Below are 25001 nucleotides of genomic sequence, written 5' to 3'. Positions count from 1 at the left end.
GTGTCAAGGGAAGAACTGTTTCAGAAATCAGGGTTGCTCTGCATGAGGAAAGAGGGTTTGGCTGTTGGCAGAAAAGATCAGAAATATTTTTAAAACCCGAACCAAATAAATAATGTAATCTCAGCCTTTCAAAAATTATTTGGTTAGGATTTTTTCCAAAGCTAAAAAAAGAGGATCTTTTTTTATCATCACAATTCACAGTGTTTGGGTTCAGGAAATAGGAGACAATCTTTGGAGGGTTACAGATACACTTACAGGCAATTTTGTGTTGTGTTAAGGGAGGTCTCTAAGACATGCACCGTGTGCTATATCCTCCTGGTTGGTAGGCTCCAGGACTAGTTTTATGATGAGCTCAAGTTTCAGTCAGATCAGAATTCTGTTAGTGATGTGTATGTATCAATAAATAATATAATGGAACTTCAAAAGTGATTTTGAAGGGAGAATATATTGCCCTTTTTTTCCAACACCATGTGCTCAGTGCTATTCCGTGTCTGAGCTCAGTGGGCATCCAGGAAACATTGGTTAGCCAAATTAATGAAGTGAATACCTGGAAAGTCAGTGTGGTGCTTGCAAATAATCATCTGCAAAAATATTTTCCTTTATTTGTTCAAATAACACTCTTTTAGATCAATGTGTCCTGGTATATTTAAGACAGTCTTGTCTGAGATGCACTCTGTATTCGTGTGATTCTTTGTCCTTCACTAATTTTCAGAAGTAGAAGACTATTGTGGTTTACAGATTATCTGTTCAAACCCCCTTTTCAGTCCCTCTGAACCTTAGTTACCCTGAGAATGTATTTGAAAAGCTTCCAGTGCTCACTCATGGCCTACCTCATGTAAGACATCAGAGTCTGTGATACTCATGCTCTACACCGGTCCATTGCGATGATTTTTTTTTTCTGTAAATGCTGAAGAAAAGCTGATGCATCATATGGGAGAGGGAAAGATAGGGAACCAAATCCTGGTCGTCACTCTATGTATTTCTCTCCATTTGTTCCTTACAGTTCCCCATGTAACAGATAATGTTGTCCCACAGAAGCTCAGAGAGATTACATGGTAAAACCTGTAGTCTGTGGCTGATAAGTAACATTATCATATTGCAGACACTATGGCAGACATTGAGTCTGCAGGTCATCTTCAAGACTGTCTGGTACAGGGGCAGGTGTTTAACCCAGGTGGGTTAAGATGCCTGCATCCCACATTGGAGTCCCTGCTTAGATTCTAAACTCACTTTAATGCAGACCCAAAGAAGCAGTGGGGATAACTCAGTAACTGAGTTTCTGCCATCCACATGAGAGGTCTAGATTAAGTTACTGGCTTCCAGCTTCAGGCTGGCCCAGCCCTGCCCTTTGGGGGCTTTTATGGAGTGGGAAAGCTCACATTTTCTCTTGCTCACACGCACTCTCTCAAATGTTTAACTTTATTTAGAAAAAAATCACTACAAAACTACTTCAGACCATAAATACTGCATTTTACTGTGCTTCTGGAAGCTCTACCAGCTCTGTGATATAGTGACCTACTTGCTGATAGATATTGCTTTCTGTATTAAAAAGGAAAAAAATGATGCTTACAAAACACTGAATTCTGTAACTTTGAAGAACACACAATTTAAAGCCAATGTGATGTAAAAAAAAAATAAATTTTGCTCTTGGAACGAGACACCTGGGCTTTGAATCCTAGCTGTGCGACAGGGAGCGAGTGGCTTCGCTTCTCCCAGCTTTAGTTTCCTTTTCGGAGAAGTAGAAATAACAGTGCCTACTTTGAAGAATTATGAATATAAGAAATGCTGGATAAGAGGTGCCTAGACTATAAACAACGTGAGGGCGCAGCCCACGTTGTCTTCCTAGTGCAAAGCACAGGTGTGTGGCAGTTGCCCACCATCAGTACTCACTGAATGAATGAATGACTCCTAACAGCCAGGTTAGGTGTCACTGTTCAGCTCTGTGCATGAAAATCAGGAAAACGCTGTAAGATGCTTTAGCAAAAGCAAAGATGGCATACATCCTTTTCTTTGCATTCTTGGAAATACCCTTTTGCTTTCATATGCCCTTAGAAAAAAAGAAAGAAAATAGAAAACTTACACCTGATAGCATCTAACAAATTTTTAATTTGTCAAGCAAGTAAGTATAATCGACTGAAGTTAAAAAAATCCCAACCTGAAAGTTGCAGACAAACGCTGTCTGTTCTTTGGCACTTTAACATATTTGATTTTTATTTTTTAAAGCTACCCATTTCTCCTAAGTCTTGCTTGGAACAATCATGTGATCAGAAGTGTTTTGAGTTCCCTTCAGGCCGCATCCTTTGGAACTGAGAGCAACCACACTGTCAGGAGTTCAGAAGTAATCAAGTTCCCATTCTGGCTGTCAGAGTCACGAAAGTCACCTGCCCACAATCTGGGACCAACACTGAATAAGGAAACGTCAGTTTGGTATTTGTAATATCTGCAGCAACAGATATTTGAACTTCCTGAGTGAGATCATGAGTAAACAACAGATCATGAGTGTCAGAAAATTTGGACAGAGTATTCTCATACAACCCAATTGCAGAAAGCATCCTTAATTAAAATCCTGAGTTGCTTTTACCCAATGCTAAGATTGAGATGGTGTCTACCTACTCTCTACTGAAAAACTAATGCTTTGTATGAAGCAGTACCATTGTCACTCTCTGAAAAGAAATTAGTGATAATAATAAGCTCCTGGAGTGCTTGGCATGGCTGGCAGCAACTGCACATGATCAGATTAGCCCTTTGAAACTCCCCCGTTGGCCCAGATGTCAGTATTCTTGACTTGCAGATGAGACTCCTTACCCACCTGGTCATTGTCAAGACCTTGGATCTGAATCCAACCAAACTGACTCAAATGTTTGTACTTTTAACCATGTTAGAGGACATTTTTGAGTCGTGATCACACATATATCTGTCAAGACTGGACACAATATGTTTGTGATCATCCTAGAGAGGTGATGTGGACAAGGCAGACTGCCCTGCATACACTCTCATTTTGCTCAGACACAGCGTGCCTTGGTCTCACACATAGATTAAAGGCCCATTGGAGGAAGTCCTCTGGGGTAAGAGCATCCACCTCACCTCCCTGGGGAAAGGATGCTTCCTATAATGACACAATAGAAAATACTCGAGTTAGTCGGTGGCCAGGCTATCATTCTTGCCTTTGTATTCTGGGGAAGCGTGTCTGGATGAGCTTCTAGGAGAAGGATTCTGGGTTTTACCTGTAGTAAAATGCAGGAAAGGAAATACCAAACTCCCTACTTCACAAGTGCTTGTTCCTTTAATTTACAGTGTGTCTTTGTGGGAAACAGAAGATCCACCATGTGAAAGCAGAGACTTTTCCACAGGGAGGATGGTTTGTATGAAGGGCCCTTGCTGGAGAAACTATTTAGGGGGAAAAAATAGAGCTGCTTTGCTTCAGCTGCCTTCCTTCAAGCCTGGTGCTGTTGCTAATGCAAGCACTGTGTAAATTTCAGCCCCACTCACATTCTCAATCCTATCCTGCCCAGCTCTGGACAGCTCCCCTCATTAAGGATACACTAACTATCCAGGCATCCTTTAATCTCTGTGCCTGTACTAACTCATCCAAGTCTAACATAGGCAAACAACATTAGTTTCCAAATCCCTGCTAGTGGTACCGCAAGCCAGAATGAAAGTGGTGTTTGGAAGGAAACTCAGCTCCAGTCAATGAGAAGGAAGCTTCAGTGCTCATTCATTCTACATTCCTTAACAACTAGTTGTTGAGGATTTGCCATGCACTGGGCATTGTGCTAGGTGCCAGCTAACGAAAAGTGAGACGTTCTTGACAATGGCTTAGAATCCAGATCAGAAAAGTTCAAGATCAAGTAGAAGACCCCCTAGAGAAGAGACAAGGCATGGACTCAAAGCAGATTCATAGAGTAATGATCCAAAGTGGGGGCCTGGAAACTGGAAGAGAAATGCAGGATAGGAGCTTGTACCCAAGAGAAAAGACAGGCGATCAGTTTGAACAAAGAGACCAACAGCAGGGTTTACTGGAGGCTGAGCAGCACTTGGAGTCACATGATCACAGCTGTTAAATCAGCTTGGTTGAACATCTACAGAAGTACCTTAAAAGCTAGAACATCATCCATTATCCTCAAACTTTTAATCAGAAGTCACTGTAAGAAATATCCTATGAAATGTAACTGTGAATCTTGAAGACAAATTAAAAATTTCAAACTTTGGATTTCAAAATTAAAATAATTTTTAATTTTAAAGTAATGCTATTCCAGTGTGCCCAGAATATCTAACTACATTTTGCAGCAAACATGCATGCTACGTTCTGGCAAGCAATGAGATGTATAGAAAGGGTGCTGCCGAGTGACAGGTTTAGTTTTCTTCTTAAATGGAGTAATGAACTCTTCTGAGGGGCTGGCTTACATCTGCACAGCTGGTTATTGCAGAATGATCAAATAGGTTCTTTTTAACAATCACACTGGATGACAGACATTAACGGAGGATGTCCCAGGCACAGCACAAGATGTGGGTCACCTGCTTATTGGCCATTTGATTGCCATTTTTTCCATTTAGGAAGTAACTTTGTAGAATACCTTTGGCAATTTAGAAATACGAATCTGGAATAGAGGGCCATAGAAAATACGTGCTTGCCAAAGAAAAGTTTTCCCACTTCTCTCATGTCCTTCTTGTACACGAAATATTCTTTGCATCGTGAACCTATAATGCATTCCAAAACACCCCACAGGATGAATGCATATTACATTTTAGCACAACCTAAGATCATGCAGTTGCTAGGGGTGACATCATTCCCATGGTTGGAATCTGCCAAGATGAAAGAAATTGCCTTCTTTCCATAAATAAAGAAAATATAGCAACCGTTTTGAAGCCAGTCATCAGCATTGCAGCAGTACTGGCTCCTCCCCAGTGAGCAGATGTTGTGGGAACTCTGGGCCAAACAGCCAAGCCAGGACACATCAAAGGCAGGATTCTAGACTAACTCCAGAAGTGCTTGGTATGCCCAAAGAGTGTGCCCCCAACCAGTTCATTTCTAAAGAGATTTTAGAGTGAAATAACCCTCCTAAATGAGTGACTTGAAAACTATTCCTCATAGAATGGATAGTTTTAAGCGTTTGATTCTGTTTTTAATATTGTCTTTGCCTGTATGAACTGCAGTTTTTACTCTAGGCATTTTTTGCTCCCAGATAATGCCCCCCAGACGTGTTGCCATGTCTTACCCACGGATAGCCACATGGCTGTCCTGCCAGTCCGCTTCTTCCCTGGTCTTCACTCCAGCAAGTGTTTAAAAACTGAAAGTGTGTATGTGTGTGTGTGTGTCTGCACACGTCTGTGTATACACATGGAGGAGCGATCCAAAGATCATTTAGGACAAAAAAAACAACTGGGTTGCTCATGCCACCTTAGCCAGTTGCTGTAGGCCTGCTGATTATCAGGAACTGGGGCTGAATAGGTTGTGTGGTTCCCTAATCTACCATCGCTGCCCACTGTTTTGTTTATCTTGCCCTCTTTTGCATATTATTTTAAAAGCTAATAAAATAGTCATTTCGGTATTTTGATATATTAAATACCTGAAAAACCCTCTAAGATTTTATCATCATTAGGATTATCAACTGGATGGATTCATTATCTGGCAAAGTGCTTTTTTAAAATTGCCATCAAACAACAGATAAGTGTAAAAAGCTTCAGACTTTGAAATTTATTCTACTGTGTTGAACATGAACAAGCCAGAGATTTAGCAGAAACCCCAATTTTGGCTTTGAGGAGGCACATCATTAGATAAAAACTTTTCTGGTATGTTTGTAAAAATACACAAAAATCTAGACATGGAAATTTTTTAGCTAGTGAGCATGTGAGTTTTAAATCACTGAATTTGATACCCTATGTGTTTCAGTTGATCCACGAACACTATGAATGATTGCTTTTTCTTGGCAGATTAATTTATTTTTCCCTCTTCATCTAGCCATTTTTCAGATTTAAAACATTCAGATTTATTGAGCGAAGGGAGTATCCTAAAAAAATTCACTGCATCTTGGTTGATATAAGTCAACCGGCAGGAAAATTTTATCTGTACCCAGGGGAGACTGTGAGCCATTCATGTCTGGCTGCCTGTTAAGCCATTTCTCTGTATTTATGGTCCATGTGACATGAGGGAGAGCAAAATGTTGGCTCCCCTGAGCTGTCTGTAAGTCTGGCCAGTTGCTTTGCTCCTGCAGAAAACAGTGACGTGAATAGACTCTGTTACACACTCAGAGGTCACTTTTCCATTTTATTCATATTGAGAAATACTTGAGATAATTATCTGTCTTTTGTACCTAAGAAGAATAGGAGCAGGGGCAGGGAGTTGTTTCATTTCCTTGAATTTTCTTTGCTGGACCACAGAGTGCTCTCTTGAAATTGTCAACTCAAGTGGCCCACTGAAGGAACGCACTCCTTCTAGGTGTGGCCCACCCACCTGTTATTTTGCTATTTCTAGAAATCTTTTGTTCTTGCAAAGATACTTCACATTAGGCCCTGAGAGTCTTCCTTGGTGTGCAGAAAGCCATTTGTGTGAACCAGAAGACAGTACCTCTTCAATATATGGGACCGTTACAAAAGTGGACTCTATTGAAAGACATGCTGTGCAACCTGACTGAGGACTTCTGTCTTTGAGGTGTCTATAGGTGAGCAGGTGGAAGGGGCAGCCACAGATTGAAAGTAATGTGAGCGAGGCAGGGAGTAAGGAAAGATAAGGAGCTAAGGCCTGCCAGCACCCCAGTGCAGCTCCATCCTAATCCCATCACTTTGCATTCTGTTTCAAGGTAGCTGAAAGGCTCAGTACACCCGTCAGGCACTGCAGTCCTATCCCCAATCCTGTCTCCTTTGGATCTTCAGTCAGGCTCTGTCCTGAGCATCACTCATGCCCTCTGGGTATATGACCCCATCCCTCAGGGGGAATAGTTCTCTCTCTTGAGCTTGTCCTATTCCTTTGTCTTTCCATAAATCCTGCTCTCTGTTCACCTCTACCTACATCTCCCAGGTGAACTCTTAAGGGGAGAGGAATCTCCAGACCCCTCTAAGAGACCTGGGATTTCTACAACTTAAATCGAGGATCCCTAGCCTCACAAGAGGTAGGACCGTTGCAGCACAGAGGGCAGCTTGGAGAAGGATTCACTGTATGGGGACCCAAAGGAATGACAGCATCTTTTGTTTGGAAAGTTCAGGACAAGCCTCTGGCAGATACCATTTGCAAGATGGAGCTCCTGATGTCTGGGTACTTGCAGTTTATCTACAAGGGACCCAGCAGCTTTCCCCCATCCAGCTCATCTGTGTAGTACCTAATACTCTCTGAACATATGGTTATGCTCCACAAATGTCCATTTAAAGGAGTCTGTTTGCAAATTTTAAAGTCCTCTTAACATGGTCTCTGTAATGATTTTCATATAGTCTATACTTTCTTCAAATCTCAAACCACTCTCCCCCAAATTCTCAAGGAACTATTTTAGTCTTAAGTTTCCCAAAGAAAACAGAAGCTCCTGGAAGGGAGCTCCTTTAACTTTCCAAAGCCAGCCCTCCAACCCCTCCTGCACTGCTCCGGCCTCCCCTGCCTGTCCTCCCACCTTCACTGGCATTCTGACTGCATTTCCTCAGTCATATTCATTCTCTTTTCTTGCTGGATGCCAGCCAGCAGCATGTAGAACTATTCTAACATTTATCTGAACCTGTGGACCAAGCCTGCTGTTAGGGTAGCTGTATAATACAGATTCCTTTCACATCCACAAAGTGGCTTTTGGTCAAGTCATCAGTATTACCTCATGGCTAAATTCAGGGTACCCTCTCTGCCATTGTCTTATTTGGCTCTGAGATGCATTAAAATTGAGCATACTCCCTCCTGGTTGTAGCCCAGTCTTCCCTTGGCTTCCACAATGATCACAATCTTTCCTACCTCTCTTCTTACCTTTCTTACCTGCTCCTTCTCCATCTCCTTTACTGGTCTGTAAATTCTCTTATTATGCAACCTTATTCACTTCATGATTTCAGGTGGTTATAGTATGCACACAAATGAAATAATCACAGAAATTATCAGAATGTGCATAATAAAACAAGTAGACTGTGTTCTCCTTTTTCTTCTGTTTATTTTGTAATATATCTTTAATGTCCAAGCCTGGCCACTTTACATTTTTCTCAAAGTGTCTTTACATAAACAGCTTTCAAGCTGGAAATGACACAGGCTCAAGACTGGGTATAGCCCTGTTCATTTTATAGATGCAGAAACTGAAACCCAAAAGGTGAAGAACTTTTCTCAGAGTCACATAAATGGTGTTTCATTTGGTACTGAGAACAATTCTATGAAGGCATATGTATTTATTATTATTGAAGAAATAGGGAAATTGCAATTTTAGGATTATTATAATTATATTGTGTTTTGAAACTGAACTTGGCCCTGGTATTGTACCACGGTGGTATAAGCCATCACTTGTAAAGCCAGCATCTCATTTAGGAGTGTCATTTGAGTCTGAGTTACTGTGCTTCCAGTTCAAACTCCTGCTGATGTTCCAGGAAGGCAGCGAAGGATGGTCCAAGACCTCTGCCACCCCCTTGGGAGGTCAAGATGGGGACTTCTAACTTCTGTCTTGCACCTGATCTGGGCCCGGCTATTACGTCATTGGGAGAGTAAATCAACACATTTTCTTGACCTGTCTGTGTCACTCTGCCTTTCAAATAAATAAATATATCCTTTAAAAAAATAAACCTGAAATTGTCTGTTAAAAGAAAGGTAAACTTGCAATAACAACTGCATTGTGGATTATGATAACATGGTGTGAAAGAGGGGGAAAGGGCTCAGGGAGAAGCCGTGTCACAAAGTAAAAAATCTCCGTGTTCACCTGTACCTGGAGGCTGCGGTGGACTTTTGTGTGTGAATGTCCATGCCAGTGCAGCTCAGGCCACAGCGATGAGCACACTTCTCCCTAATGGTCTTCAGTAAGGGAGAATAAATTCAGCTGTGAAAAGCCCTAACTACTTCCCTGTTGGGGTTTTCACATAAACCACATAAACCTTCGCATACTCTGATTAGTGTCTTGTACTTCCACTTGCCAGCAAGAGTGGATTTGCGATGAGGCATTTCACTGTTGTAATTTCAGTGAATGTGTATATGCATATAGGTTGCATGGAGTGCTGTAACAAAGCCGTGGGACACAGACAGAGCCCTTCATGGAAGCAAACGCTCAGTGCCCTGGTTTTCAGCTCAACATCTCAATTGCTGTCCTGTCTGCCAGAAGTTTCCAGCCTTCTCTACTAACTGATGTGGCACCTTCAAGTATCCCCAGGAGAGTGGCAAGTGGCACTTGGTGCAGTGGTTAAGACACCCACATGCCATACCTATAGTACCTGGACAGTCTTGGTCATGCTGGCAATTCCAGCTTCCTGCCCATGAACACCCTGGCAGGCAGCAGCCATAGCTCAAGTCCCTACTGGCAACACGGGATTGGATTCCAGGATCCTAACTTCAGCCTGGCCCTGTCCTTTCTGCCTTTCTGTTGTGAGCCTTTGGGGAATGAACCAGTAGATGTGAGATCTCTCTCTCATACTGTGTGTGTATCTGTCTGTCTATTTTCCCCTCTTTGAAATAAACATGAAAATAAATGGATTTGAAAATAAAAGGATTACAAGAAGCCTTCCCTGGCAAGACTTGCCCTGACCCTCCACCTGGGTTTTGCCACCCTCTCAGTGGACTCTGCTGGCATGCTGACCCTGACTGGCATTCCTCCCTGCTCTGCTCTGATGGTGAGGATGGATCCCCATCTCACTTCTGACGAAAAGCTCCATGAAACACAGAACCAGGTCTTAATTTACTCCAGATCCCTAGCTTGTAGCAGAGGGCTAGACTCACAGCGGGTGCTTATAAGTCATCCCTTTGTCCAACCTATCCATTCTGTATGTGCCCCAATCCATGGGCCGTTCAGCAGCTAGCTGGACCAGCTGCCGCAGCATCACAGTGCTTTCACTCAAGTGTTAAACTTAGCAATGACCCCAACACATGAGACTGGTGATGCTGGGAATGTTAGTATAGTATATTGCTATCCTTTATTATTAATTACTGTTAATATTCTTACTGTGCCTAGTTTATAAATTAAGTTATATTATAGCATTTGTGTATGGGAGCTGTATAGAGTTTGCTACTATCCTAGGTTTTAGGCATGTGCTGGGGCTTCTTGGATAAGGGAATACTGTATAAAAGGCAGGTAGGCATCTGATAGGCAAGGAAAACAAAGCAGCCTGTAAGCTAATCAAAGCTATACATGTGCATCGTTTGAAAATTCAGTGTAGGGTTTGGCGTCATAAAGCAATGTGTTAGGTGGAAGCCTGTAACGCCAGTATCACACATCAGAGTGCAAATCAATTTCTGGTTACTCTTAATCAATTTCTCTCTGGTTACTCTTAATCAATTTCTCTCTGGTTACTCTTAATCAATTTCTGATTCAACTCCCTGCTAGCGGGCCTAGGAAAGCAGTGGAGGATGGCCCAGGAACTTGGGTCCCTGCCATCCACGTGGGAGAGTGGAGAGATGAGAGTGGAGCTGCCGGCTCTTGGCCTCAGTCTGAACCAGATCCAGCCATTACAGCCACTTGGGGAGTGAACCAACGATCAGAAGAGCGCTCTCTCTTTCTCTGCCTTTCTTTTTTTTTTTAAGTATACATAGTTTTTTAAATTTTTTCACTTACTGATTTATTTTCCCATTTCTTTTTTTTTAAGATTTATTTATTTTTATTGGAAAGTCAGATTTACAGAGAGAAGGAGAGACAGAAAGATCTTCCATCCACTGGTTCACTCCCCAGGTGGCCACAGCAGCCAGAGCTAAGCTGATCCAAAGCCAGGAGCAGGAGCTCCCCTGGGATCTCCCAGCCAGATGCGGGGTCCAAAGGCTTTTGGACCTTCCTTGATTGATTTCCCAGGCTACAGCAGGAAGCTGGGAGGGAAGCAGAGCACTCGGGATATAAGCTGGGATCCCAGCTTTTGCAAGGTGAAGACTTTAGTCACTAGGCTACCACATTGGGCCCTCTCTCTGCCTTTCAAATGAATACATATTTTTAAGAAGAAAAATTTATGAGGTTTGTTGTGAAACATGGCCTTGAAGAAGCAAACACTTTTTCATTAATTTTTTTAAAGATTCATTTATTTTTATTTAAAAGGTGAATTTACAGAGAGGAGAGACAGAGAGGTCTTGCATCTGCTGGTTTACTTGCCATATGGCTTCAACAGCCAGAGCTGAACAGATCTGAAAACAGCAGCTTCCTCCAGGTCTTCCACATGGAAACGGCGTCCTAAGGACTTGAACCATCCTCCGCAGCTTTCTCAGGCTGTAAGCATGGAGCTGGGTTAGAAGTAAAGCAACCTTGGGCCCGGCACGGTGGTGCAAGTGGTTAAGGTCCTCGCCTTGAACGCCCGGGATCCCATATGGGCGCTGGTTCTATCCCGGCAGCCCCACTTCCCTTCCAGCTCCCTGCCTGTGGCCCGGGAAAGCAGTCGAGGATGGCCCAAAGCTTTGGGACCCTGCACCCGCGTGGGAGACCCAGAAGAGGCTCCTGGCTTCGGATCGGCATAGCATCAGCCGTTGCGCTCACTTGGGGAGTGAATCATCGGACGGAAGATCTTCCTCTCTGTCTCTCCTCTCTGTATATCCGCCTTTCCAATAAAAAAATAATAAAAAATAAATCTTTAAAAAAAAAAAAAAGAAGTAAAGCAACCAGAACATGGACAAAAGGGATGCCAGTGCTGCTGACAAGGGATTAGCCTTCTGTGCCATCATGCCAGCCCCAAAGCAAATACTTTCAGTCTTCTCACTGGCTTGCTTATTGCTGCAGTATCTGTAAATAACACATCAATATCTGTCCTCAGTTGTTCCGTTGCAGGCATCATCTATTGATGTTAAGGAGTTTGTTTGCCTTATTTCAGATTTTTATTTGTTTATTTAAAGTGCAGTGCTACAGAGAAGTCACTTTGGCCCAAACCTCATCACCTGTGTCACAACCAGGATCAAAAGCCAATTTTCCAATTCCCAGCAAAGTGGTTTTTCTATGGTATATGGCATCAAGCTGCCTCTCAAAAAAAATTTTTTTTAAGTTAAAAGCTGAGTGAATCAATTTGAAGAAAAGTCAACTTTTCTGAAATTCTGTAAAAATATTGTTTCTGCGTTCATTTAAATGATCCCTGGTGACTTATGTACTAGAATTAAAATAAATGTAGATAAGGAGCTCCAGTAAAGAATCTAAATCTAAAAAGTGATTTGAAAATGAGAAGGCTTAAACCCGAGGTCAAATGGCTTGTCTGGCATCCCACAGTGAGGGAGGGGCCACACTGGGCTGAAATCCAGGTGTCAGCTAGTAGCCCAAGAAGCTCTCTGTTGCATACTGCCATCTTCCCACTCATTCTTGGGCTCTTCGTTTAAAATCTATCCCTTCTAGATGCCTAACTTCAATCTCTATGTTAAACTTACACACTCTAGAAATGACATTAAGACAGGACAAAGCAAGTCAAAACTTTTTCAAAATTAATTTTATTGACTGATTAGTTGATTTAAAAGTCAGAGAGACAGACCCCAGAGAGCAATCATCCATCTTCTGGTTCTGGTCCAAATGCCCATGACAGCGAGAGCCAGGTTAGGGCCCGGAGACTCTATTCATGGATGCCAGGAATCCAGTCATTTCAGGTGTAATCTACTGTCTTCAGGCAAGTTAGCAAGAAGCTGGAACAGAAGCAGAGCCAGGGCTATGTTGTGGTACCCGTCTGTGGGATGTGAGCATCTCAACTGCTGGCTTCTATGCTGCAAAACGGGTCCTAGGTATGTTTCTTAAAGCAAGGGTACTGTTAAGCTACCTGACTTGGCTATACAACTAGAATGTTATTCTCTCTTAGGTCCTGGGGTTCAGTGACACTGGTGGAATGAGACAAAAATGAAAAATGCCCCCAAGAGTCATAAAAGTTATAGTAACACCATAGAAGGCAGTGCAGGCTCTGGGAGGAGGCTGGGGAAGATCTGGCTACCCTCTCCTCACCCCAGTGCCCTTAATTAGTTTCTGGTTTGTTTACATGTGTTCTTTGTTCCCTGCGGGAGCCACTTCATTCCAGTGGCCATCCCATAGCACTCAGGGGCAAACATCCCACTTCATGTCCTGAAGTTGTGCTGCCGCAAGCTCTCCACCTCCCCCGTTTCCCAACAGTAGCACCACTGAAGGACTGCTGCAGCAGGCATGCAGACGGAGATGAGTGGGGTGTGCTGCAGGAGCACAGGAAACATGCTCCAGTGGCATCCTGGGTTTGGGTCTTTTCAGAAACAAGAGTTCCACGGGATAAATGGGAATCAGAAATTTACACTGTTGAGGAAACTGATGAAACAACAGCAAGGAGAAAATGATCAGCTTGCTGATTTCTGAGTCTATAAACCCCTGATTAATTATAGTCATTACATGAAATTTTTGTCAGTTTCTAATTACCAAGCAGCTCAATACCAATGATACATGACATAAATTTGTATCATCTTAACGGTGCTCTGCATTTAATTAGAAATCTTAAACCAGTGGTATTTAGTGTTCTAAATTGGTTGCTGACATAGTAAGAGCCATCTCAACCTAAAATTAGAAGAATGCTTCCCCAAGCAAGATCTAATAATATTCTTTCCCCCTACTCCAACGTCTCTGCTTCCTAGCCTATCCCATGAAGTCCAAAAGAGCAGTTCTCCAGCTTCTGGACATGCCTAGGGGCACGCCCACCACCTCAGCCCTCTGTGGCCTTGACATGGCCACTATGCCAATGCTGGTAATTATGCAGCCATCCACCAGGCTTTTTATTGAGCTATGTGCTTTGCCAGCTGCAAAACATGATAGGAAGCATAAGACCTTGTCACTGCCTCCTGGGTGGCTGCACCTAGAATCACTGCCAGTCTGCGTACCCAGCCTCATCTTGTTGTACAGCCCACAGCACTGACTCATTGTAACACTGTTCATTTATGCTAAAACATTTTTCTTTAACTATCCTATTACAAAAGTGTATGTGGCAGATCGCTAAGATTTGACTTCTGCCCATGCTCCTGGTGTTGTTTTGTACTCTGAGCCCATACGAGCAGCCTGGAAGATCCCACCATGAGCATCTGGGCACAAAACCAGGAACACCCTCAACTAGCGAGCAGTGGGCCACCCCGTCCGGAGTGGCACCTGTGTAGCACGGATTGCTTACTCCTTGTTGTCTGTCTTAATCCTGATATTTGGTGTTCCGAGTCACAGTCACTGTTTGAAAATATGTAAGCAACAGTGCTGATCCTGCTGGATGCATAGGGAGATTGCTATCTCTGTATGTGACCACACAGGTCTTACAGGAACTCTGGTTGCCACAAAGACGAATCAGGGAAACGCAGGGGAAACATCAGGGAGCATGGTTTTATAAACTTGCTTGTCATGTGAAATGATGAACCCAAAGCTGTATGAAGTAAGGCCATAAGCAACGGTGACCGGCTGCGTCCTGTGACTTTAGTAGAAACAAAGTGAGAAGCTGGTTGCCAAGAGTTGATGCCGGAAATACCGCTCCACGGGGACTGTGCTCCAATAGCCTGTCCTCACTGACTCAGTGCCCCTGTTTCCAGTGAAGAATTTCCTACGTAAATGCTTTGGCATTTCGTTGAGGTAAGTGCTCCCATGAACTCTTAGAACCTGGATCTATTTTCACATATGTATTTCTACCCCCTCATACTTTTAGAAGGAATAACTTTTCTGTTCTTGTTGTTTGTAATGTGTGAATGTGGGCATATATTTTTTTCTTTTTTGTTTAAGGGTGATTTATTTTATTTGAAAGACAGAGTTGCATGGGGAAAAAGAGAAACAAAGAGAGATCTTCTGACTGGTAGTTCATTCCCCAACAGCAATGACCAGAGCTGAGCCAGTCCAAAGCTAGGAGCTCCAGGTCTTCCATGTGGATGCCAGGGCCCAAGCACCTGGGCCATCCACTACTACTGCTTTTGCAGTCCATCAACAGGGAATTGGATCTGAACTGGAGTATCTGATACTTAAACTCGGCCAAGTGCCGCAGATGGCAGTTCAACCTGCTCCACCCTAGTGCTGGTGCAAAATGTTTTTATTTAGTTTATTTATTTGAAAGGCAGAGTTACAGAAAGAGGGAGAGATGCACAGAGAAAGTTCTTATTTCTTCTGATTCACTCCCCCAAATGAATGCAATGGCCACAGCTGTACCAGACCAATATGAGGAGCCAGGGGCCAAGTAGCCTCTTCCAGGTTTCCCACATGCATGCAGGGGCCCAAATACTTGAGTCATCTTCCACTTCCTGTCCCAGGTGCATTAACAGGGAGTTGGATCAGAAAAGGAGCTGAGGCTTGAACCACCCACACAAGGGATACTAGTGTTGGGCAGCTTAACTGGCTACACAACCATGCTGTCCACAGGGAATAGTTCTCCTACCCACTCTTCCTTCTCCTACTTACCCTTACCACCTCAGAGAATTCTGTTGATGAGAGAATTTCTGACTTCAGAAATTGCCAAATTGACAGTATTTGGGAGGACAGGCATTACTGCAGTGTCAGAATCAAGTCATCTGGCCAGGAAATGCCATGAGAGATCATTTAGCTTCTGCATGTGGCATGAAGTATGTCTTTTCAGGACCACTTTGCATGCAACCAAACCAAAGCCTTTGCATAAAACTGTCAGCCACAGTTGATGTTGCTTTGCATTCAAACAAACGTTTCCTTGGCTGAGGGAGATCAAATAACTAGGCTTTCGTTTATTCTAGCTTTAAATGGTAACCTTTTTGAAGGCTCTTAAAAAATAAAAGAGGCAAAAATAGAAAGGGTAGAATATAGAAAGCCCTGACAGCTTGTCCTGCGCCTGCCGTCCCTAATCTAATTAGCAGTTGTTTTTGTGTGGATGTTTGGAATATTCAGTACAGTTGAGTGTGGTGGCAGCAGGAAGAATGCATTTCCGTGCCAGTAAACTGTTGTCGTGCCAATTATTTGTGGGTTTCTAACATTTGTTTTTGACATTCACCTACACACAATGATAACAGCATTTGGTTTCCTTTAAAGATTTGCTTGTAAGCCTGGCCTCTTAACCCGTGAAACACCCTCTTGATTCCTTCATGTTGTGTTCCCTATTCCCAGATCTTTCAAAAGATCTTCATCTTTTGTTCGTGTTTGAATTGACATAGGCAAAAAAAAAAAAAAAAAGACAATTTATAAGTGAGGCAGAGAGGCCTGTTCAGCCTAGGCAATCAGGAGATACGTCATCACCCTTGACTCAGAGGATGCAGTGAGGAGTCTGTCCAGGGCTCAGTGAGAGGTCTGGCCAGAAGCTGAGTGGGGCCTTGCTAGAGATCAAAGTCAAGCAGAGATCACTGTAAGATCAAGATTGAAAAAAGCAGGAGCCAGTGAGAACATGTGCTTCCTGCTTGTGGTAGAGGATGACTCTGCCGACCTGTGGTCCTGCTAAGTATGAACTGGCCCCCAGGGCTGAAGAAATCCCCACCAGACACTCCTATGGTAGTTTACTGTGGGGGAAGAGTCTATGTCATAGGAGGTTAAATTCTTAGTGTTCTATCACTGAATAACTTCTCGTGCACGTTTTTGACACACATTTATTAAGCACCGTATGTATAAGAATATGTATAAGCCACAGAATCAACTACTACTGTCAGATAATAAAATGTAAAATGGAATATTAACAAATAGATGGTTTTGCTCTCCTTTTAATCTGAGCCTTATAAATTAATAGTTTTGCTCATTGCAACAGGGGTGATTTTGTCTCATGCATCAGAATGGTTCTTATTAAAGAGAGTCTTCAATCAAAAAAGTTCTTTGTCTAAAACATTATAAACTCAGAGAAGAAACAAAATGGCTATATATTTGTGTTCTTGAACATCTAGATAGAAGAAAGGGATATTTTTGGTTATAATTTCAAACATCACCAAAAGTCAATCTACACTTCACCCTGTGTATTTATTGAATTCTCGTATTCATCAGCAAACATCAGATTTCAACAAACTTCAGATCAAAAACATTAAAAAAAAATGTTTGCAATGAATAGCTGCAAGATATTTTGTCATTTTCTAAGCAATACATTATAACAACTTTGCATAACATTTAATTGTTTAGGAATTGTAAATTTAAAAAAATTAAAACTGAATGGGAAGACTGTATAGATTCTATGCAAATGCTATCCCATTTTTGTAAGGGATTTGAGCATCCAAGAATTTGGGTATCTGAGGGATGTCAAGGAATCAGTTCCCCACAGTTAATGAAGAACAACTGTATGTACAAGACCCTAGGACTGCTGAGGCAGAAGGAGGAGGAAAACATCTTGTTGGGTTGAGTTCAGGGAAGTGGGCATCAGGCAACAGGGTCCTGTCCAAAGTCTGGAGGGTAATATTGCTGGTAGATTTGAAGAATCTTGTAAGAAAAGAATTAGATGGTTTGTGCCTGACAGCCTTGGGTCATCCATTTTGCTTCTTACCTGCTTGTCCCAAGTTACCCTACCAGGCATTTGTCTTCAAGGCCAGGGAGTAGCCCTCACATACACGCATGCCACCTCTGCCTGCCTGCTGATTCCTAGAATTCCCAACAAAGGAAAAAAGACTTTGTTTCTCAATTAGCAATAACAGTAGTTAGAACATGGACAATCTTTGGGATTATTTATTTTGTGTAAATGAATATCAGCTAGGCATTACAAATTACTGCACAAGTTATTGTGCGATTTGTGGACGCTAGTGATCAAAAGTTAGATATTCTTCTGCTTTTTAAGGGTAAATCATTAAGCATTTGGTAGCAACTGTTACCATCAAGCTAGGAAAGAACTTAAAATGCATTGTGTGCTTGATGATTTTGCCAAAGGTTAAAGCTGGAACGGAGAACCAATCTAAAAGACAAGGTGTTTTATTATGTGTAATTATCGCAGAAGATAGAGTTACTTATGGAAATGGGGTGGTAATTAATCTTTTTTAATTAAATAAATTTATGTGAAAATCTGTCATTCCTATCTGTCAGTCTACTTTTCAAATAATATTTTTCTAGAAAAGAATTAATGGATGCATATATTCGGTTACTCAATAATCAAAAAATAATAAATAATTATAAATAGGATTTCTGTGCTCATATTATTATGCCGATATTCTATCCCAGATTATTCAAAACGTGACTTCATGTTAAAAGTTAAAAATGTTTAGGTGTTTCAAGATCCAAGCTACTGCCCTCTTGCCTCACATTTGTCCTGCAATTTGTATGCAATTGACTCCGGGAACCAGAAAATCCAATCAGCAGTGCCTTAATCCAAAAGGCGTTCACTGTTTCATTAGATAGAGGCCAGAGATAAGTGGTTCTGGGCTGGTTCTTTCCCAGAAGATTCCTGAAAGACTTGGACAGCACTGGTCACACGGCTTCTCCAGACCAATCACTACAATGAGGAACAGGATTGCTAAGGTTAATTCCAGGCAATTAAGATGCGCCTGACTTTGGTTTAAAAGGAAGAAAAGGAAATGGATATTAAGGTTAGACAACTAGAAATGTCTGCTCCACCATACCCAGTCTCCAGCTAGAAAATGGTTACCAGGAATATTGTCCAGTCACCCCTCCAAGAGCCATGTTTTCTTCTCAGGCTTATTTTGCTAGCTCTTTCTAACACTTTACTGATGTTTTTTTTTTTAAATCATGAGCTCAGGGAGGAGGTAAAATGCAACAGGGCCTTGCCCAGAATTTCAGGACTTTGGGTGAGTCACATCTCTTTCTGCTGGTGGCTTTGGGTTGATTTTCTTTGGAACATTTTTATGAGTCGTAGTTTATAAGAGCCATGATTTTTGTTTCCATTTCAATCCATATGTAAGTGGATAATGATTCTTTGGATTACAGCACGCTTTACATAAAAGCAGGTCGAGTATGGATATCATATCTAACCAAACAAAAAATCACCCCCTCCATATTACATTAATATCATACACTATAACTTTTTAATCATATATACTCACTTTTAAAAATCATCACCCCTCAGAACTCTCACTGTGTGACTTATCCTAATGATGTAGAATGATAGTATCCACAAATACCTTTCACTGTAGATATGACTCTCATTATTAAACTTCCCTTACTTAATACCATCCACCCCCCCCCCCCCCTCCATGATTACCTAAAATATTATATATCTCCCCCCCGCGCCCTCCACTTCATTTTCCCTAACACTACTTTATCATAATCATAAAAAATAAATTTTAAACATACATCATCACACCAAATAAAAACACAAAACCCCAAAAACAAAAAACACAAAATACTATCCCCCCAATTAAATTTTCCTAATATACTCATACACATTAACTCCACTCACTTCACCCCCCCCACACCCCCCACATGTCCTCAAAAAATCCCTTTCTTGCCACTCAGAATATCTGCAACGACACTCTGATTGCTTCTGAACATGCACTTGAAAGCAGATGGGTTTTTGAGTGGCCAGTGGCTCTGTAGCATAGTTCTATTCCCAAGGAGCGAGCCTCCTCAATGGATAGACATGCCCTCCTGTTATGGTCGTTCTGGGTTCGACTCCTTGAACCTTCCTGCCTTGCAGCTTTGATGAGTCATCATCAGTACATGTAAGAAAGGCTCTAAAATGGCTCCAAAAGCCTCTTAGTCCAAGTGTTCTTCCCATCCATGTCTAGTCAGCAAGCCATAAAAAGCCCACGAAATTATGTGCTCTGTCCCTGCACAGGCGAACACAGGTGGGACCGGAAGACCAATATGTTTGTAGCTGGCTAATTTTTAAGCTGTTAGTTTTATATGGCCCATGAATGATGTTATAAATACCCGAATGGCTCTTGGCAGAACAACAAACTCCCCACTCCTGAGAAATATATTCTTGTGAGAAAGTATGACAGCATTCCCAGAACAATATAACTTTCCACATGCTGTGCTCTCCATTCTATATCCCTGGGATTTTATGGTAATCTTTCAAATAAATCAAGGTTTACATGATGATTATTTTTTTGCCAAAAAATTAGTCCATTTTCAGTCTCCCAGCTCCTGTTTAGGGTGAGTGTGGGGCTGCCTTATTGCTAGCAGTATCAGAAGAGTCATCTTGTGGTGCAGATCACTCAGGTAGCGAAGAGTCACCAGTACTTTTCTGCCAAGACATCTGGTAGCCTACTTCCTACCCCCAGCAGGCCATCCTGGGTGTCTACAACTTAGAAAGCTTGGCCTGGGAGCTACCTGAGTGAGGTCATTGGAGGGGTTTTCTTTTGTCATGGGCCATCATTTTTAGCATTTGGTTTTTAGAAGGTGTTTTTCTTCAGCACAATAACTGAATGGTAGAAAACATCTAAGACATTTTTATGAAAGATACTTTATAAAAATGTTACAGAATTTTGCTTTTTATAGCAGACACAGAATTTGGTGTTTTTTATGCCCCTTTTAAATAAACAACATACCAGAAGGCCCACACACCCCAAACTGGGGAATGATATTTGCAAAAATTTGTCCAATAAAACGTTTTGGGAACTTCTGTTTGAGAATTAGCTTATGGAAGAGTCACAACTCTTGCAAGGAAACTAGGCTTTCCCCTGAATAATTGTACCTCATTTTTACCCTAAGCATCAACATAAGCGCCATATTTCTACCACAGGTGGAGTCATTCAGTCAATTGCAGCATACATCTTTAGGGGAATGGTGGAAATCATTTAGTTCACCTCCCCTAGCGCCTGGTGGAAAAGTTGAGGTCGAGAAAGGTTCACTGATTGACTTAAAAAGCTACATATACAAATAGCCAGCAAATATATTGTACCAGAAACCGAATCTAAGTATCCTCTGGTTGTTTATTAAAAATCAAATATATTTTTGAAAGAGCACATAATTGCTGCCATCAGAGATATTGAAAAAGAACATTCCCTGGATTATGGAGATCCTTCCAGAGTCAGTTCAGAAGCCCCAGTGGCAACAACATTAGAATAAAGACATTTTTATATAGTATAAAAAATAGTATATACACCGATGGGTACGGCCTTGTGAGGGGGCAGTGTTGTTTTGCAGTGGGTTAAGCCATAGTGTGTGAACACCAGTGTCCCCTATCAAAGTGCCAGTTCAAGTCTGAGCTGCTGGATTTCCAATTTAGCTCCCTGCTAACATTTTTTGGGAAGGCAGTGGAAGATGGTCCACTGTATGGGTCCTGCCACCCATGTGGAAAATTCAGATGGAATTCCTGGATCCTGACTAAAGTCTGATCCTTTCCCAATCATGACAGCCATTTGGGAAATGAACCAGTGGATTTCACAAGAGAGTGGATCTCTTTCTCTCTGTTTCTCCCTCTTTGTCTTCTAAGTTAATAAAGTAAATCTTTTTTGAAAAAGAAAAAAAGTAGTCTAGAGAATTAAGACCTCTTCATGATGTTCCAACAGTTGAAATGAACTCATCTGAACATATGACCATAAAGGGTCCACTGTAAGGGTTGCCCTGGCACCATGACGGGTCCATTTGGAAGCTCCCCTGTTTCCTCTGTATGGAGTTTGAGGTCAAGACCAATGCTACATGGCTTTGTTTGCCACTTGCTACTTCTCTCAATATCCATCAGTATATTCTCTGTAAATGACTACTTTATCATAGCGTCCCTGAAAAGCATTGTGGTGGAGAACAGGCCCTCAGTGTATATGAAATGTGGATGCTTTAGGTTCCCTCTATTGCAGACTCATATCCACTCAGCTGACCACTGGGATTGGATTTCCTGTGTGGCTACCAGTCTGTGCTGAGGGAACAGTGACCTGTGGGCTCCATGCTCTCCTTGAAGAAGGCCAAAGTACCGCTTACTGTGTTTGAATTTCGGGGACCATAAATCCAGGTTTACCATAAAGAGGAATTAGGAAAGCTACAACATGCCACAATAAAACTGGAGTGGCTCCAAAAAATAACTCAGCAGTTTTCAGTGTTTGCAGATCTATGGAACATAAATCTATCACTAAGGCACACATAGGTTCATTTTCTAGATTTCCTTCCCTCCATATATTTTACATAAAATAACAGCTCTCAAAGTAATGGGATTTTGTTGATAGTGAAACAGATGAATGTGTATATACTGACTCAGCTGGATTGGCAAAACTGTGATCCTTGTCATGCCTGCCTCTGGTGGGATCCATTTTCCCTGCGTTGGCAGGTCTCCTGCCTTGTGTAAACACTCAGATGTTCTATACCAGGACAGTTGTGAAGCTGAAACCCAGCCCACTCGTTTTCTTCTTTTAAAAGAATGTCTGAAAATTTTAATTCATTTCTGTCTTAAGTAAATGGATGTTAAATCTGATAATTTTCTTTCTTTTTTTAAGCTGGACACAAACAGCATCTATCATGTCCCGTGGCCTGACGTCATTAGATACCTTCAGGATTATGGGAAAAGAATTCTTTTCTCTGTCATGTAGTTCCCGGTATTGGTCACAGGACACTGATAAAGTCTCCATTCTTTATGTTTTAGATAACAATCAACAGAGACAGCGGTGAAGACGTGAGCTCCCCCAAACACGGGAAGGAAGACCCAGACAACATGCCCCACGTGGGCGGCAATACTTGGGCTGGAGGAACAGGTTGGTAGCACGAGCGTTCTGGCCTGGGCATCAGGCTGGCACACCACCCCCAGACATCAGGGCTGGTTTTTCTTCTCAGCAGCCTCTGCTATGTGCCGGAATTGTGTTCTTGCCCTTGGCCTCTGTATGACATCAAGATGTGCAAGGAGCCTGGTGTTTGAAAGCCTGTAGACTCTGTCACTCTACAATCTGAGATCATTCTCAGCCCCTTATAGTTGCCTCATTTGTGAAAGGCCTCAACATTGACTACCTCTCAAGGTAGTGATGAGGATTCAGTGACATTATATATGTAAAGCTCCGAACACAATGCCTGGCATAAAACAGCATTCCTGAAAAGTGCTAGTCCTGTCATTTAAATTCTGTGCCCTTGGGATCAGGCCAAGGCTCTCCCATCAATTCTTTCTTGAGTAACTGACTTGGCACAAAAATGGTCCTTGCCTTCCACATCTCAGCAGCAAGTGCGTTGAGGATGCGAGATTTTGAGATAAGAGGGTTGGTGCCTTTTGCAGTGGTCCATTCCTTCCTCTTGGCTGCCTGACCAGTGCATTGTTCCCATGACTGCCGTCTTCCTTTTCCTCCATGGCAGCTGGAGCAGACACATCAGCTGAGCCACAGGAATAGGGCCAGACTGTGTGCTCTGTCTGAGCTTATCTCAGCCCTGAGGAGTGCTGGCACAAGCTCAACTGTGCACCTTCCCTGAGGAGGCTTCATGTCTCTTGGCCTTGACGCCCTCGGCAGGAAATGGGCTTCTGTGCTGAGACAATGTGCTGTCAAAAAGGCCTGTGGACTGCTTGTCCACTCTGTTTATTCATCAAACATGGGCTTTAAAGAGAGGCTATTTTTAGAAGTGTCCTTTGATCTGGAAGTCAGTATCAACCCAACAAGATTTAATCCATATGGAATGCACTGTGGGACAAGCTGGCCAGATGCAGGTTTCCCAACAGTAGACTTCTTTCCCTGGAGTGGAAGTTGCTGCTTGCTTGCTCAACTTGAGTCTTATAGCTCAGGTATTTGTCAAGATTGAAGCCCTACATTTGTTTCCCCATACCTTTTATTTTTCAATTGACCAAAGCTTTTGGCTTCAATGTATGTGTGTGTTTTCTCTTTTGTATTGTTCTCCTGAAGAGTTCTCTACCTTGAACTTGGCTCAGTCATTTGACTCTCTTTTCATCATCAAGACCAATCCCTGATTTTATGAACTAACTCAAGATGTCCAGACTTTAAGACTATGCCTTATAGACTTCAAACTTCCAGCAAATATTTGCATGTAAATAGTACAGATTAAAAATTCTAGGAAGCAAGTGATCATGAAGAACTCTCTTCTTGTGGCCTCACCACCTCAGCGTGATTCCCAGCCTACCCACTGCGGGTTGTGTGACTCATGCTGGCCATCATTCATGCCAGCTTTGCATGATTCGGGGTCCTTTCCTCCTTTCACCAAAATATGAGACATCTCAGTACCTAGGAAGCCTTAAGCTCTAATTCATGACCCATCCACACCTAAGCATAACCTGGGCAAGCAAGGGTAGGGCACGTCCCCAACACAGTGCTTCTACTGTCTACTTGCTACTCCCTCTGCCAGTAGGATGACTGGGAGTGGGAGCCAGTGATCACATACAGCCAAGGAGGAATTTTCCACTACCCATTCCTGAGTAAAGATGAAATCAGGTGTGCTCCAATCACAGAATAAAAACACTATAATTAATGGACTGTTGGCACGGTGTTCCTCAATAGGAAATGAACTGCCTCAACTTTCATCAAAGATGCAGTTCATGCTGAGTTCTCGTTTTCAGTTTATTAACCCAATTAAATCTCCAAGGCAGAAAAGAAAAATGCAGCATAATTTAGCCAAAGTCTAAAAGCTTTCAAATTTTCCACTTTGTGAAAGTAGAAATGACCTCATTCTGTGCTACTCAGAGAATTACTTAAGTGAAATTAGGAAGTACAGGCTCATATGTGCTACATGTTTTTCTCCACATTAACTAAAAATACTCATCTCCCCATTGATAAATGAGATTGAGACACAAAGAAGTTAAGTGTCTTTGGGGAAGTAAAGACAGACAGCAAAATTGGAGCCAGGATTCAAACTCAGGCAGTCTGACTTACATACAAAACTATGCAGTATCATTATTCTTTATTATGTAACACTACTATTCTATGCTGTATCACTATGCCTTACCACACTGTACTATACTGCCCATGTTGGATTCTCTTCTAATCTCCCAAGTTGTGTAAATGAACAAAAGGAACTTATTACTAGTGTTCCAGTCATAGGAATAATGAACAGGTAGCTCCAAAATCAAATATAACAAATATATGTAGATATTTTCTTTGGTAACTGAGCATTTTAAAATAATTTGGACTAGAGTATATTTGGACAAAAATTAAGTTCTATCTAGTTACCAAATATCACTACTGTTTCTTATGATTT

At 42.1% G+C, this 25001-nt stretch overlaps 1 protein-coding gene across 1 annotated transcript in view; it reads left to right on the top strand.

Annotated features, from left to right (window-relative positions):
• The window catches only part of VWA8 (von Willebrand factor A domain containing 8), a 333428-nt gene that overhangs the window by 265108 nt on the left and 43319 nt on the right, over positions 1-25001 (top strand). The window contains exon 38 of the mRNA XM_040991347.1: positions 22462-22570. Coding sequence (XP_040847281.1) covers positions 22462-22570 — 109 coding nt within the window. The remainder of the gene's footprint in view (positions 1-22461; positions 22571-25001) is intronic.

Source organism: Ochotona curzoniae, unplaced genomic scaffold (assembly GCF_017591425.1).
Source record: "Ochotona curzoniae isolate NIBS_2020 unplaced genomic scaffold, NIBS_Ocur_1.0 contig_64, whole genome shotgun sequence".
Lineage (NCBI taxonomy): Eukaryota > Metazoa > Chordata > Mammalia > Lagomorpha > Ochotonidae > Ochotona > Ochotona curzoniae.
The sequence above is the reverse complement of the archived record's forward strand: the minus strand, read 5'-3'. Positions and strand labels throughout refer to the sequence as shown.